The sequence below is a fragment of the Peromyscus eremicus genome, chromosome 11 (assembly GCF_949786415.1).
Source record: "Peromyscus eremicus chromosome 11, PerEre_H2_v1, whole genome shotgun sequence".
Lineage (NCBI taxonomy): Eukaryota > Metazoa > Chordata > Mammalia > Rodentia > Cricetidae > Peromyscus > Peromyscus eremicus.
In genome coordinates this window covers 32,872,337-32,888,821 of record NC_081427.1, presented here as the reverse complement: position 1 = coordinate 32,888,821, position 16,485 = coordinate 32,872,337, and the positions used below count along the sequence as shown (strand labels likewise).

The 16,485-nt window shown below is 42.3% G+C and overlaps 1 protein-coding gene across 1 annotated transcript; it reads right to left on the bottom strand.

The window, feature by feature from the left end:
* Window positions 1-159: 159 nt before the first annotated feature.
* Selenop (selenoprotein P) lies at window positions 160-9,157 on the bottom strand. The gene is given in 5 exon segments (XM_059276345.1): window positions 160-786; window positions 2,686-2,803; window positions 4,469-4,681; window positions 5,579-5,794; window positions 9,117-9,157. Coding segments are annotated over 4 exon segments (1,161 nt in total). The 5' UTR covers window positions 5,782-5,794; window positions 9,117-9,157.
* Between the last annotated feature and the right edge of the window lie 7,328 nt (window positions 9,158-16,485).

Genomic DNA, 16,485 nt, shown 5'->3' with positions numbered 1-16,485 from the left:
AATATTGGTAGACTTCTCCGTGTTTGCACAAATCCAATTCCTGCTTTTAGTTCACTGATTAATTAAGTGGATCGCAAAATTTCTTAAAAATGAATTGTGTCTTTGGACTGACTTAGGGAGCGTCCATCTTGTTTTAAATATTTAGTTTGAGTGTCATTTTCACTTTTTGGTCTTATTCTTTCAGCTTCAGGTGGGGCTGGCTTCTGTGGGGTTTAGTGGCTGACTCCGTCAGGCAGCTGGAGGGGCCCGACACTGTCAAGATTCAATGACTTTCTCCTCAGCAAAAAGTCCCTGTCAGCTACACAAGGACGGGAGGTTTTCCGCGCACTGTCAGGTGATTGCGGACCCTGACTTCTCAAAGATGAGATGGCGGCAGTGGCAGCAGCAGCTGCTGGCAGTCGTCCCGGACTCCTGGGACAACTTACACAGGAGCTGGTTTAGGCACCCCTTCCGGCAAAGCTTCCTTTGGGCAAGTGAGAGCTGTAGGCCTTCACTCGCCTGCATGTCTCAGCTCTCTAAGTGACCCTGCCTGTGCTGGGGATGATGTAAGGCTGAAGGGGGCAAAGCTGGCTTAGCATCTAGTGCCCCTGGTCGCTCATTCTCGGACAGCTCACTGCTCCCAAGATGCCCATGCCCATGCTCATTCTCGGACAGCTCACTGCTCCCAAGATGCCCATGCCCGTGTTTGTGATGGTGCTTGTGGTGGTGATGTGTCTTTGAGGGCTCCGCTGTGCTACCCACGGCAGCTGAGGACACATTTTTACAGAAGTCTTCATCTTCAAGACTCTGGAACAAATTCATAAATCACTTATTAGCAAGCTCATAGATTTACCATGAATGCATTTAAAAAAATTACTTGTAGAGCCAACTTTTATGTTATTCCAACAGGCTAATTAGGATACAGTTAGTTGATATATTAATGAAAAAGAGCCTGACCTTGGTCTCAATGTCTGTATTTTTTATTAAAGGTTTAAAGAATCCAAACTACCATAGTTCCCTCTGCAAAATCAAAACTAAGTAAACTGGCTGAGAAAACTTAGATCGCAGTGAAGTCAGCCAAATACGGAATCCCGACATCAGTAGTGCTGTGTGTAACTTTTCACCCCTGCCATCTAACCTAGTCCTGTTTTCTAAAGCAAAATGGCTTCTCCCTGACAACTCAAAAATGCTAATTAAGAACTTTTCATTTTGCAACATGTGTGGGAAAATGTTTTTAATTTCACCAAGCTTTGGTAATGTTCACACAGTTCTGTCGGGTAAAAATAGCATCATAGCCTACTTTAATCGACAACCCTTTTTTTTCCTTTTAGTAGAACAAATGATGTATCGTATAATTGATGGCATCTGGGAGACAGAAAAACGGAAAAGTGCTGATTTGGTCTCGATATCAGAGGCCATAGTATGCTATTCTTGTCAACAAATACTTCATAGGTTTTAAGCTGACTACGGGAAATGTTTCTACCTTTTTATTTCAGTACAACTGGGTATGTTTATAGCAGGCATTTACACAAATGCAAACCAGAAGTAACCCCAAAATATGAAAAATAAAATCACAATGGCATTAAGTAATCATGTCAGTTCAACTTTAAGAGCTTTATTTGCAACCCCGTCTCATCTTTAAAATCTGAAACTAACTCTCAGATTTTATGAATATTAAAATATAAAAGTGGTATAATTAAAATGGCCTGTCAACAAAGTTAATTGATTAAATGACTTGTTGAAATTTGAGGAAGCTTCCTGCCGATCTAGGGAAAGAAAATGTAACTACTAAATAATTTCAGAACATTTTCAAATCTGAACTTAAATTTTGGCAGGCTGCCCTATTAGAGAAACATTGTTTAAAATTATCTAAAGTATGGGAGAAAGAAATTTAGTCAATAAAAATTAAAAGGTTTTTAATAAAATGCTTAAATGTAGTACTTCTCATAACAAGAACAAATATTTTCATGGTTATTAGGAGAAAGCAGCAATGAGTAGAACATATTTCTTTTTCAGGTAAGTGCAATAATTCAGCTTACAGACTGGGAAAGAGGACAGCTCTTTAGTAAAGCTAGTTGTCCTGAGTCCTTGACAGTTTAGTTATCGAGTCGCAGTTCCCTGACAGGTAACATCTCAGATGAGCTTGACTATCACTGTGCTCCGAGCATGCTCAGCTTACCACAGTCATAATATTTTATGTGTTGACTAAATTCTTGGAGCACTCATACTTATGCAAAAACATTCATTAGTAAGTGACATAGTGATCTACATTGATTTTTATTATTTTAAATATTTATTATTTTTTACTTTATGGGAACGAGTATCGTGCCTGCTGGATTAGGTGCACTGCCTCTGTGCCTGGTACCCTCAGAGGCCAGAAGAGGGCACCACGTGGACTGGAATTCAAGTGGTTCTAAGCTGCCATGTTGGTGCTGGGGACTGAACAGGGGTCCTCTGCAAGAGCAGCAAGTGTTCTTAACCACTGAGCCATCTCTCCAGCCGTGATTTGTTGGCGTGTTTGTTTTTAAAGCCTTTCAAGATAAAGGCAGCAATATGAGTCTTGCAAATATGTTTTAACAAGTGTTATGTAACAGAAAACGTACATTTAAGATTTTCTTATCTAATTGATGATGAACCACTTATTTAGATACGTTTTTAAAGTTTTCTCCTTACCACCCGGTAAAAACAGCCGAGAAAAATACCTACCGTGAGAGAGCAGTTTCCACACTTCTGCTCACAGTAAGCGATCTTAATGGCTTCTTCGACATACGGGAAAGTGAGGAAGGAATAGGGCAAGCCCAGGTGATACACGAGACGGCCACATCTAAAAGGCAGACACCATGTTACTACTGTCCTCTCTGCTGTGACCCACTCAGGCTCGACTGTGCAGCCCCTTCCATGCTTCTAGTAAATTCCCTTGAGTGGGGTCTCTAATTTGGGTTCCCAGGCAATATCCCAGGTCAGGTTATAGCAAGGTTGCTGAGTCTGATTTTAGCGTTTTTAAATGTTATAGATGTCATTAAATAATTTAAAAATGTGGAATGACTGTGACTCAGTCAGATACTTTTTTAATTAGCATATGTCCTGCCAAAGACTAACCATGGGAGCTTTTCATAACGGCTCAGGCAAGACAAATTTCACAAAACCAGAAATCATTGCATAACAAAAACAGTGCCACAGTTTGGGCCAGTATCTTCTTTATTTATTAATTTGTAGTCTAGGAAACAAACCCAAGCCTTTCACATCCTATGTAAGTGCTCTACCAGTGGGCTATATCCCCAGCCCTTTATTTTTTGAGATAGATTCTCATAATGCAATTCAAATTAGCCTTGAACTCACTGTGAGGCCTAAGCTAACCTGAAACTCATGAGTCTCCTGTCTATTGAGTGACACAGGTACTGGCATTGGGAGTCTATAGCACACGTGTGCACGATGCTCACTGGCTCATTTATCCCAAGAAACATATCTGATGTAAGAAAAATTTCAGCACAGTAAAATCAGTAGAATTGGAGTTTGACATTCTCCAAAATGGTAAGGTTGAAATGTCGATTTTACCCAAAATAGACGTCTTTATATTTGTACTTTACAACTGACTAGAAGTTTAGCGGCCTGAAAGAACAAAGTGTGAGGCTAAAATGGTATTTAATGTGAGACAAAGTGAGGAGCCAGCCCAGGCAGAGCCAGCAGAAAGCAAGCATCATCAACCAAGCATGTTTGTGACTATCACCACGGAAGAGAAAGCTGGGTTTGGCATTCAGTTACTGTATTTGAACTTTGTAAACTTACTTCAGTTCACTAGGATATATGTAGTACTGTGGTCAGCAAATAGATGAGGTCATTTTTGCAGAATGTTCAGTATGAAGAGAGGGAAAACTAAATCACCCTGAACAATACACACATGTAAACAGGAAGAAGAAGAAGAATGGGAAAGAGGAGGTGGCATGCTGTGGATATCGCTCTATATAAATAAAGTACTGATTGGCCAGTGACCAGGCAGGAAGTATAGGTGGGACAAGGAGAGAGGAGAATTGAGGAAGGAGGAAGGTAAGAGAGACCGGCTGGAGCCACTGCCAAGACAAGAAAGATGTAAAGTACCGGTAAGCCACGAGCCACGTGGCAAAGTAAAGATTAATAGAAATGGGCTGAATATAAGAGTGAGAGCTAGACAATGATAGGCCTGAGCTAATGGCCAAGCAGTTTAAATAATGTAAGAGTCTGTGTGTTTATTTCATAAGTGGGCTCCGGGACTGGCGGGACTTGGCGGTGGGAGCTGGAGAAAAATTCTCCAGCTACAGTGGCATGGGAAGAAGAAGAAAGCTGTGGAGAAAAACAGTAGGGTAGTGTCTGTCAAAGGGTCAAAACCGAAAGTGTTTGCCACAGCAAGGAGTCACGTGAGAAGAAACCCGACCTGTGGCATTCAGCAGTGAAGCACGCTCCTGTGAATGATAAAAGTAATAAAATGACTAGTTAGGGTCTGGGAGGAGCTCACCTGTCATATATGAGGAAATCGTCTTTGTTTCCATTTAGGAGAGTCCAGACATCTGTCTGGTGTTCTTCTTGTCGGTAAACAGCAATATGGTCTGACACATGATTCTTAAGGTGTGTGTGTTTCAATTGAGAGGGGGCTCCTTGATGGTTCACAACAATGTAAGAAATGTTAGAGTAGCCTTCGTTCTCTAGTTTCAGGCGCAGGTCTTCCAGTCTAAGGGGGAAACACGTAACATGAACGGTGACACTTAGTTGGTTGATTTGTTCCGCCTTCTACATTCTTTTTACTTTCTGTGAAGCTCTGATTATTTTTAACTGACTGAAATGTTTCTTTGTGTTGTAAAACTGAGGCTTCACTTTTATTTAAAGCTTGAAACTTTTTGTTTGTTTTTCTGTGTAGCCCTAACTGTCCTGGAACTCACTCAGTAGACCAGGCTTGCCTCGAACTCACGGAGACTCCCCCTGCCTCTGCCTCCCAAGCTTCCCAAGTGCTGGGATTAAAGGTGTGCACCACCATAGCCTGGCTAAAACTTGAAACTTTATGCTAAATGCTTGCATGAACATGAGCTCCAAATTAGTATATATTTAAATCCACCTTACATATATACAGAATGTTATGCAATTAATATTTGGTGGATGACTCAACTAATATTTTTTATTTATGATTGTTAAATGATGCAAGACCTTCTATCACAATCCTAGTGTTTAGTGTCTGTGCTGGCAGCCTTCCTCTGCTTCTTATATTGAAGAATTTCCTCTTCTAATAGTGAATTTCACATGGGTAAACCATATTGAGAAGTTACAAAATGTAGGAACGCAAAAAAGAAAATGTGTTCAAAGCCCAGGAATGCCACAGTAAACATTTTGGTAGTATTGTATATATCCATGTGTGTGTGTGTGGTGTGTGTGTGTGTGTGTGTGTGTGTGTGTATGTGAACATATACATATGTTCTCCTGGTCTTTTCACCAAATTTGTGTTATAGAAACATACTTGTCTCCAAAAGCATTACTTAACATTAATATTATTTCTATTTTTATTGCATTTTATATGCATTTGCTTGTATTTATCGGCTTTCCCTAAAGATGTCCTAAACCTTAAAACACTACTCACCTGGACGCCTGTAGAAGGCACAGGTATCAGCTGGCTTGAAGGAGAGCCACCACGGTCACTGTACCCTCGGAGTTGAGCATTGGATTTTGATCTCCTATGCTCCAGGCTGGAGGTTGTTTACAAGCAGGGCTTTGGCCTTGGCTCTCTGTCCCCCCATAGGGGAGGAGACAGAGAGCCAGGGCCAGCCCTAGGCTTCTCCACATTGCTGGGGTTGTCCTGTAAAACAGAAAATGAACTTCATAGATAACTTCACAGTCATTACTATGAATGGTACAATCCTAATTACCAAAACTTAGCCCATGAAGTCTGTCTCCATTTTGTTGGGCTCAATATGCCATTGCCTTAAGCCTCCTTCCACTAAATCTTCCTATAAAGGGGGAAAGTGCCAGCTACAAGGTAGAGAAGTGATCAAACCATCAGCTAGTTATCTTTAGCACGATACCGCAATAAGCACACTTACGGAAATGTAGCTGACTGACAGCCAGGCACTTTTCTAGGAGAAGACACAAATTTCAGAAACACCTTCCAACTGTAATGTATAGTCGTATACACTCTGCAAACACATTCTAATTTTCATCTGAGATGCACTAAGTTCTGGGTGCTTCATTCTGTCCTCTGTCAACCTAGGAAGTGTTAGTAGGGAATTCTGCACAAAACCAAAAAGAGCCAGAACAGAAAGAGATGTGAGGAAGAAAGGATGTAGCAGTAGAGACAGGGAGACAGGGTACCAACGTGAATGTGGCTGGTGATGGCCCTTAGCTTTTGCATGATATCTTCCTGTACAGTGCCAGGCAAAAGGCAGAGAGTAAACTATGGATGGCTTCAAGTTCAAGCCTTCTACATTTATAAACATCTGGGTACATTCAATATTTTTGGCTTGTTATTCCTCCATGTCTAGTTATATGATGATACAGGATTTGAATCTCTTCAAATGTAAAACCATCTGCTTTGATGTTACCACCATACTCATGATAAATGCAACCAAGAAAGGAAAATCTTAGCCAAGGAGAGAGAACTATTACAAGTCATTGTCCTTCCCCATCTAAGACTCATTTCTCCTGCTACTACTGCTTTCAGGAAGCTCCAGCCACTAGACAGAACATTCTCGGGTGAGAAGATGCCCTCTCACCCAGGAAAGGTAAAATAGTAAGTACCTGAACAGAAATCGCCTCCAAACAAGGGCCACCTCTCTCCGAATTTTTTAAGAGACATGATCATGATGAAAAATGTGCAAAAAAATCATTTAAATAAATAAATAATAAGATCTGCACAGCTAACTCAGTCATGTTGACAAAAAGTGGAAGAAGTCAGGCGTGGTGGCCCATGCCTGGGAAGCCGACAACCTAAAGAGTCGAGGCAGCAGGATGCCTCTAAATTCAAGAATAATATGACAACAGGGTAAATTCCAGGCCTGTCTGGAATACAGAGTGAGACTGTGTATTTCTCATGGCATTTAATGCTTCCAAATACAAATTTAGCTGGTTACAGCAGCACACCTGTAATCCCCCCACTTGGGAAGCCGAGGCAGAAGAATCTCAAGACAGAGGCCAGTCTCTGAGAGATGGTGAGACTGCTCTCTCCAAGAAAAATCTGACCTAAGAGCCTCACTAAAGAAAGGAGGGGGAGCCAGGTGTAAAGTGGCGCATGCCTATACTCCCAGCATTCGGGAGGTAGAAGCAGGTAGATCTCTGTGAGTTCGAGACCAGCCTGGTCTATGTAGTGAGTTCCAGGACAGCCAGGACTACATGTGAGATGAGACCCTGTCTTGAAAAAAAAGCAAACAAAAAAGATAGACTGAAAGGAGGGAGAGCTGGGTCTGGTGTGCACATTCTTTAATCTCGGCTCTGGAGGCAGAGGCCAGTGGATCTCTGTGTGCTCAAGGCCAGCTATGTCTACATATAGCGAGTTCCAGGCCAGCCAGGGTCACACCATGAGGACCTATCCAAAAAACGGGGGGGGGGGGGGGGGGGGGGGGCAGAAAATGTGCCTTTTAACTTCATCTCAGCTATTTGTACTAATGCATTTTTAATTGTGATGTTTAATCAGGGAAGTTCCATTAGGCTGATATTTACAATAATAATGGGATTATCCTTATATCGGTCAGTGACTGGGTTTTGCTAGAACTATAAAGCCATAAAACAATGCTAAGCACATTTACATATGCCAATTGTGCCTCAGAACAATTGTACCACTGTCCTTTCTGCAGCTGGGGAAACTATGGCTTGGAGAGACTTGAGGTGTCCTGTCTATGACCATGCAGGTAATAATCCACAAGAGTAGATTCAAATTGGATCTGTCCAATCCAAAATCTGATCTCTCAGCTACTGGGGTAATAATACACCACCTTGTAATAACCATAGCAGCCAGTTTTCTGTATGCTCTGGGACAGCGAAATGAACGTCAAAACAAGCTGTTCAGTTTCTTAATAGGAAGTCTAGCTAATGCTTATCTCCTAAACTAAACTCATGTGAGGCTCCGGGTCACGCAATCTCTAGCACATACACGTCTCAAAAAACTAAACTAAATTCAGTTGTTACTGAATCTTCAGCATGAAGCCGGCACTTGATGCTCTGCCCTGAAATAGGCATTTTCAAATGGCTAAATGGCAGACATGCATGAGAAGACTATTTCCCTCACCTCTGTTTCTAGCAAAAAGACTGATCTAGTGGCGAAGGAGAGACTAAAGAGCGTGGATTTCCACTGGCAGATTTCCCTGTCGTTACAATCACTAGGCTGCTGGGCGTTGCTTAAAGTTGTTTTTGTAGGATAAACTTTGCATTTTAACTGTCAAGGAGCTATATAAAAAGAATGAGGGTAAATAAAATTAGATCCAGTAACAACTGGATAGTAGTTTTAATCGTTAGTGTCTTTCACTCCTGTTCAGGTACAGAACTACATTTGGTTATACCCCCACTAAAAGGAATATGGGCATACTCTGTCACACAGCCTCTCCCTTTAAAGCCCCCCATCCGCCTAAGGGCTTCCACTCTCTCCTTAAACTCGAGAACTCCCCAGGGACCACATGTGGCACAGCTGTACTCCGCTACAGGTGACCACTTGTACACTGTGGATGGACCCTGCTGCCTCCCCGCTTTTCTTCTGTAACTGCTGACGAGTTCCCTGGACCTCTCCACAGTACTATAGGGTGCGCATATTTCCATCTCGGCTCTTGAGACCCGTTAGCTTTTCCTCTTCTTTGTCCTCCCTCTACCCTTCAGGGGGAAACACTGAAATCTAATCAGATAATGTTGCCCCTATAACACCACAGTCTTCTGCACAGAGAAATAGCTACATTTCCATTTCCCCACCTTCCCCTGAGCACAGCACAGTAAAAGACAAAAACCAACAAAAAAAACTCTAACTGCGCTCCCCAGACACTTCACCTACCACACCCAAACTCTCCTTCATTTTTTAAATCTTTTTTTTTTAATGTCTTTTACTGATCTTTTTACTAAAGCCTGTTGTAAAGAGAGGGGGAAGTATTTTATCAGTCTCAGAAAACATTTCCCAAACTCTGAAAGAATCAAGTCCTACTTACGCAACCCCTCCGGACCAGCTTGCTTCCTCTCTCTCTCTCTCTCTCTCTCTCTCTCTCTTTGCTCTAGCAGGGCAGCTCCGCAAAGCTGCAGCCTGACACTGACATTTATAGCCCTGTTGTTTACTTCACCCTCCCAGGTGCGGTCCAAAGTTCAAAGCTCCCTCTCGCAGCGACCTTGCAAGCGCAGCAAGCCCCAGAAGGGATTCTGATCGCCACAATGGGAAGAAAGGAACCCGCGAGGCCACGCATGCTGAGCGACGGGTTTTGACAAGTACTAACTTAAGTCCTGCTTTCAATCTCCCCATTATCTAAGATTTAATGGTACAGTCCGGGGTGGGAGGAAGGGCTAAGGGGCGAGAGGTCCTCAAGTGCTGCTCCTTCCTTCCCAGGCTACAACAGGGAAAAACATTTTGCCTAGCCAGCAAGTTAGGCAGCTGTTTTAAAAGAAGGAAAAAAACATTTCTTTGTTGTTTTTGTTTTGTTTTGTTTTGTTTTGTTTTTCCTTTTCCTTTGGGTTGAGGAAGTTCTGGCCTAAACATACAGTGTAAGCTTCTTTAGAAGAGTCACCTGCTGTTCACACTATTTGGGTCCTCCTGCTACTGCAGACCTGTGTCCACTGTTGGGCTGTGCTCAACTGGTGTGCAGTCTCATGGGGCCTCTGTTCTTTTGTTTTTCCATAATATAATGAAATAAAGTAGTCTCCAGTCTGAAAGAAACCAGGCCTCATTTAAAATATACATATATACTCATTCTCTCTGTCTCTGTCTCTGTCTCTCTCTGTCTCTCGCTGTCTCTCTCTCTCTGTCTCTCTCTGTCTCTCTCTGTCTCTCTCTCTCTCTCTCTCTCTCTCTCACACACACACACACACACACACACACACACACACACAATGGGGAGGAGGGCCAGGCCGTGCACACATGCCACAGTGCTAATGTGGAGATCAGAAGACAATTCTGTGGAGCTGGGTTCTCTCCCTCTCCTTTCTCTTTACGTGGCTTCCCTTTTAAGTGGGTTCCCCTTTGTGTGAGTTCCAGGAATCAAATTCAGGTCAGTCTTGCTTGGCTATAGCTCTTACCCTCTGAGCCACTTCCATGGCCCCACACCACATTTTCCTAGTAACAGTAGTCCTACTCAAAGGAAGACCTATAAACCCCAACAGAATTTTTTTAACTGTTGCTTTAGGGTTATAGGTTTTATTTTTTTATTTATCTTTATAATTTCATTCATGTATACAATATATTTTGATCAAGTCTACTCCTACTGGCCCCTCCAACTCTTCCCGACCCCTCCCCAATACATTTTCCTCTCAGTTTCTTGTGATATTTTGGTTGGTTGGTTGGTTGGTTGGTTGGTTGGTTGGTTGGTTGGTTTTGTTTTCAACCTACTGAGTCCAGCTAATGCTGTTAATCTCTGCACAGGTGTGGGGCCATCATTGGAGCATTAGCAAGCTACCAAAAGCCACACCCTTGAAGAAAAGTGACTCTCCCCTGGTAGCCATCAACTGCCAGTAGCTCCTCAGCCAGGAGTGGAAGTCTCCTGAGCCCTCTCCATGCACATGGAAATATTAACCGTCTTGATTCTGAGCAGCTGCTGGGAGTTCCTGAGAGCAATGGTCCTGTGGTGTCCAAAAGACACCAACATCACAGCACTCCTCCCGGAACTCTGGCTATTACAGACTTTCCACACCTTCGGTGGTGCTCCCTGAACCTTGAGGGAGTCTCGATAGATGTTCATTCAGGGCCGAACACTCCACAGTCACTGGTTCTCTGCACTTGGAGCAGCTGTGAGTCCCTGTGCCACCCTCACAAACCTCTACAAAAAGAAACGTGTCCAATGAGGGCTGTGAGGTGCATCGATCTTCCCAAAGAATTCTTCAAGATTCTAATGTGGAATCTTTACAAAGATAAATATCGTACAAATCAATTACTAGTCAAGTTTGGGGAAGGTACAGAAATTTCAAAGTAAAAGAAGATTCCTACAAGGTCAGGAAGAGAACAGTTCTTTCTAGTAGCTGCCGTAATGTGGCATACTTAAGTGAGGTAAGGGGCAATGAATGTGTAAGGTGTCCCCACCCCTGCCCACTCTCTATGTCCTGAGTGAAACTCACAGAATGCTCTGACCACTTTGTGACCCCAGCCAGCTGCTAGATTTTTTTCAGCAAGTTTGAGGCCAAGCCCCCAGGGCCTTAAACGTTCCAAAGCATGAATAAAGGTTGTTAAATAAAACACTAAAGAAACTAACCTCCAACCTTGAGCCAAAGCCCTTTAAGTCCTCACATACAGCCAATATTCAAACCCCACACGGAGGGAACACCTAGGTAAGACCTCTCTCTCCATAGTCCTCTCAAGGATGCACTGCATCATGGGTAAGTGCACTTTGGATGACACTCTACCGCTTAGAGCTTCTTAAGATCTTGTCTGAGCTTTCTGTACAACTTCAGCCGTGAGGCCAGCAGGACAGAACACAGTGACAGATGATGCCACCCTTGGTAGCAATGTTTCCAAGCAAGCCTTTTTTGCCTAGGCAATGCATTTTGTACAAACAAACCCCTATTGATTGCCAGGTGCTAGATACTGCCGTACAGGGTACAGAAAACACAAGAGTCTCAGCTGTTATTCTTCCCATGGAGAAACTTCATCTGAAACTTGAAGCCATCTGAGGACCCAATTCAGTTTACTTGCGCCAAGTAACCAGCCTACTGGGTCTCAGATCTCTATAAGAATCCAAGTGAAAGAATTTCTCCAACAAAAGATAATAATAATAATGCACATATACCTATTCCCTTTTTAAAAATAAAAATCTAATGGAAAAATATTTGTCTGAAGCAGCTGAGTTTCTTGTCATTTGTTTTCTTGACTGACTTAACCAGTCGGGCGGTCTGTGTACATCAGGAAAGTGAGTATTTTTCTCTTTCCCTTTCTTTCACTGCATGTGGCTTAGCAGGTACCTCTGTCCCCCAAAAGGAGCCCAGTCAAGTGTTCAGCTGGCTCCGAGGAAAAATACCCAGCAGTATGTGTGCCCAGGCAGTGCAAAAACACAAGGAGAAGATAGAAAACCTATGCTTGAGAGGAGGCGCTGGGCAGCCTGGGGCCACTGGGCACCATCAAGAAAGCAGAATTTGTGCTGGGCAGTGGTGGCATACGCCTTTAATCTTAACACTCGGGAAACATAGGCAGGTTGATCTCTGTAAATTCAAGGCCAGCCTGGTCTACAGAGCGAGTTCCATGACAGGCAATGCTACACAGAGAAACCTGGTCTTGAAAAAATAAAAAAAAAGAATTTTTTTAGGCAAATATTGATTAGGTACTAAATCAAATTAAATTAAATCAAATGAATGCTTATTGGCTCTATATGGAAAAATGCTAAATAATACTATGAATATTAAAAAACTAATTTCAAAGAACTACCCTTTGTTCTCAAGGACATCAAAATTGAGTAAGCAAGAAGGCAGGAAAAATACAACCTAAAGTGTAATTGTATCTAGGAAGGAAACTTGGAAATAAAAAAGGCAGTCTGCCACACAGACGACTTTAATCCCAGCACTCGAGAGAGAGAGGCAGGTGGATCTCTATGAGTTGAAGGCCAGACTGGTCTACATAGCAAATTCTAGGGCAGTCATAGCTACATAGTGAAACCCTGCCTCAAAAATAAATAAACAATAAGTAAATAAAGGAGTTTTGAACCCAGACAGAAGATGAGATTGGCATGGCGAGATCAGTAGACACTCAAGCAGGTTCAGCAGACATTTTATCTCTGCTTTTACCATCCACCTGCAGAGCACCCAGCAAGCCTGAACTCCGCACAATGCTATCTAGCCCGTTTTTGGTGACCTCAGCATTTTTGAACAATTATTATCTTCTGGCAGTTTTCTCTGGCAACCCAAACACATTCCAATGCTAACATCACCAAGAGTAACTAAATGACTATCAAGTTTAACTTTATCCTAATGATCTCATCGACTTCCAACCTGGAGTCAGGACCTAGTGCCTTCGAAGTGCGTTAGTCTATACCCAGGCATTTATATGAACATTTGGCCTATGTTTTTAATAAGCATTCTTGCCTTTTTATAAGATACCAGTAATTTCTCTGAAGCATCTGAGTCCATGATAAAAGAGCTGTATAGACTATAAAGTGTGATTTTATAAACCAGTTATTAGCTAAGACAGCTGATAATGTGGCATCAATCCATCAGTCGACAATTGTGAAATACTGAGCTCTAAATAGTAGAAATGAAGAAATGCTATTCTTATCTAAAGCATCTCTACAAATTATTAACCTCTGTAGTTTAAGCTATGTCTTAGATGCAAAGGGAAACAAGATTTCCACAGCAGGGTTGGGAATGGTGCCTATTGACTCAAAAGATATCCCTCCCTGCCCCAAGCATGCACAAAGTTGTCCAAGTGTTATCAGATGAACGGATCCAAATACAATAGCATTTAGACATCTACATCGAAAGATCAATGGAAAGGAACGCTTAGGAAAAAACAAAGTGTTTTTAAGTAAAGAGAGCTATCGGCCAGCGGAAGGCTTGGGGACAGCAGCTTGGATTAGATAAGGCCTAACTGACCCTTTGAGATTCAAGTGAGATTGAAATACGCTTTGAAGGGAGATTTCCGTCAAGTTCATGCGTTTACAGACCTAAAACCCGTTTGATGACTCAGGCATCAGTGAGGTGGGGAGTTACTGCATACAGTGCCAAGTTTCATGTGGGGCTGAGTACCGCCAGAGAATAACAAACATCAAAAGAAGGCTGCCTGGAAAAAAAAAAAAAAACAGTTAAAAAATAACAACCTTGCCCAAACCAAAGCTATAGTGTCTCTCAGCTCTTCAAGAATCATTATCAACTACAACTACCATGTTAGAAACAAGGGTCGGGAATCAAGTAGCCACTGAAATGGTGTTAATCTCTTAAAAGTGCCCACATGAGGTTAAGTTAGAGAGCTGGCATCAGAAAAGTAGTGAATCCATGTCTGTCCAGACACTTGCCCAGGCCTTGATTGTAGACAGTCGTTGGCTCTTAGACATTCAGCGGGGCAGGGTGAGAAGGGCCAGATACAGATTCCCCTAGACAGGAACTAGGAGCCTGGCACAGGTGCTCTCAAGGCCACGAGTGGCCTAGATCCCAACAGTGAAGACTCACTGAGCCCTTGGACACACATTTTTAGTATTTGCTGGAAGAATGGATAAATGAGTAGTGAATTTTCCCAGGAGACTTAAGAACTGGAAAGTCTGAATTCTGAAACTAGAAAATTCCTTATAAGCCGGAGTGCCTCCAAACAAAGTAAATCATTTACTCTTCTCTATCTTATTTATTTTATCTCAGACATTTGCCAAGGTCAGAGTTCTCATATTGCCAGTGAAGCCTCAGTATATATTTACTTCCTCACATGTTCATGTTGTAAATGCACGGCCTCCCTGATCACCATTCAGAATTGACAGTTCCTTTCCCCATCTCCCAAAAAAAACACTCATTCCTATTTCCCTTAAAGCTTAGAGACTTCTTCTATATATTATCCTGTTCGAAAAGAGACCAAGGTTTAAGTAATAGAAACTTTTTTTCCAAAACATTCTTCCCATTTCAATTACGTGGCTATTACAAGACACTTAATTTTCTGATGATCTTGATTTGCTACTTCATTTTACATACAGTGTGCTGCTACTGAAAAGTCTTCTAGGATTTGTGCCAATCCATTCTCAAATTTTGAGTGTTTTGATAGAATCTTAAAACAAATCTTTGGAGTTTTCCAGAAGAATAACCAGTAAGGCATAATAGATGATTTGAGGACTGTCTCAATGGAGAAGTCAAGGCAGCAAGAAAGAAGTGACTAGACACATTGTGTCCACAGTCAGGAAGCAGAGAGAGATGAATGCTGATGCTTGGCTCCCTTTCTCCTTTTTATTCAGTTAGGGACTCCCCCCCCCCCCCCCCCCCCCCCCCCCCGTGGAATAGTACCACCCACTTTGAGTGTAGGTCTTCCTTCTTCAATTTACATAACATAGAAAACCCCTCACAGACATGCCTAGGGGTTTGTTTCCATAGTAATTATAAATACCATCAAGTTAGCAATCAGAACAAAGTTAGTTAATCATCACAGTATTGTCTTTATATAATGTTCATTACTTTCCAAAAAAGGAAATAAGGTCTTATTTTGTATCCTAAACGAGCAAAAAGGATACAGTAGCTATAAATAAATGCAACCACCCTGTCTGTACTAGTCCACTACTACTGTCACTCTGTGTACAGGTGTGTGCATGTACACATATGTATGGCCTGTGTGTGCATGCACACATATGTATGGCCTGTGTGTGCATACACACATATGTATGACCTGTGTGGGCATGCACACATATGTATGAGCTGTGTGTGCCTGAATAGATATGTGGGTGCATGTGCCCATGTATGCGAATGTGGAGGCCAGAAGTTGACATTTGGTATCTTCTGGGATCACTTTCCATCTCATTTTTTTTTAACACAGGGTTTCCTCACTGAACCTGGAGCTCACTGACTAGCCAGTCTGGCAGGCCAATAAGGCCCCAAGGTTCTTCTTGTCTCCGTTTCTCAGTGCTAGTGTTATAAGCACCATGCTAGCCAGGTTGTTATATGGTTTTAGGGACACAAATGTAAGTCTTCCTGCTTGTGCAGCAAACACTATCTGTCCCCACTCAGCTGTCTCCCCAGCCTGCCCACTGCCACCCTTAAACCAGCACAACATCATAGGCTTCTTCCAAGTCACAGACAACTTCCTTCTAAGGTGTTTAATTATATCACTCCTCTTCTTTAAGTGCCCACTTTCTCCATCCTGGGAATTTTTCACACTGTGTTATCCTTTTGAATGTGCACACTGGTTGTTTTGCATTTGCAAATTTTGATATATTACACATATAATTTCTGCTTAGGGTAAAATTGTTTGATCAAAGGGAATGTAGATATCAATTTGTTTTCAGAAAGGGTCTCACTGTATAGCTCTGGCTAGCCTGGAACTCACTATATAGACCAGTCTGACCCCAAACTCACAGACTTCTACCTTCCTCTGCCCCCTGGTGCTGGGATTAGGTGTGTGCCTTGCTACATATCAGTTTTTTATTGTTATTGTCTCACCTACAAGCATATAACACAAATACATGACATTACATGCTCAAATTATCGCTTACTTTGTGTGTATTTTAGTATTTTCATTTTTGACTCTTTTAATTTGCTAAGGCTGTTATTTAAAAATGCCACAGAGTTGGTATCTTGAACAAGAGAGTTGTGTTTTCTCACAATTCTGGAGGCCAGGAGTGTCAGATTCAAGTGTTAGTAGGTATGGTTTCACCTGAGTCCTCCTCCTTGACCTATAGCTGTCTTACTTTGTCCTTCCTCCATGGGTCT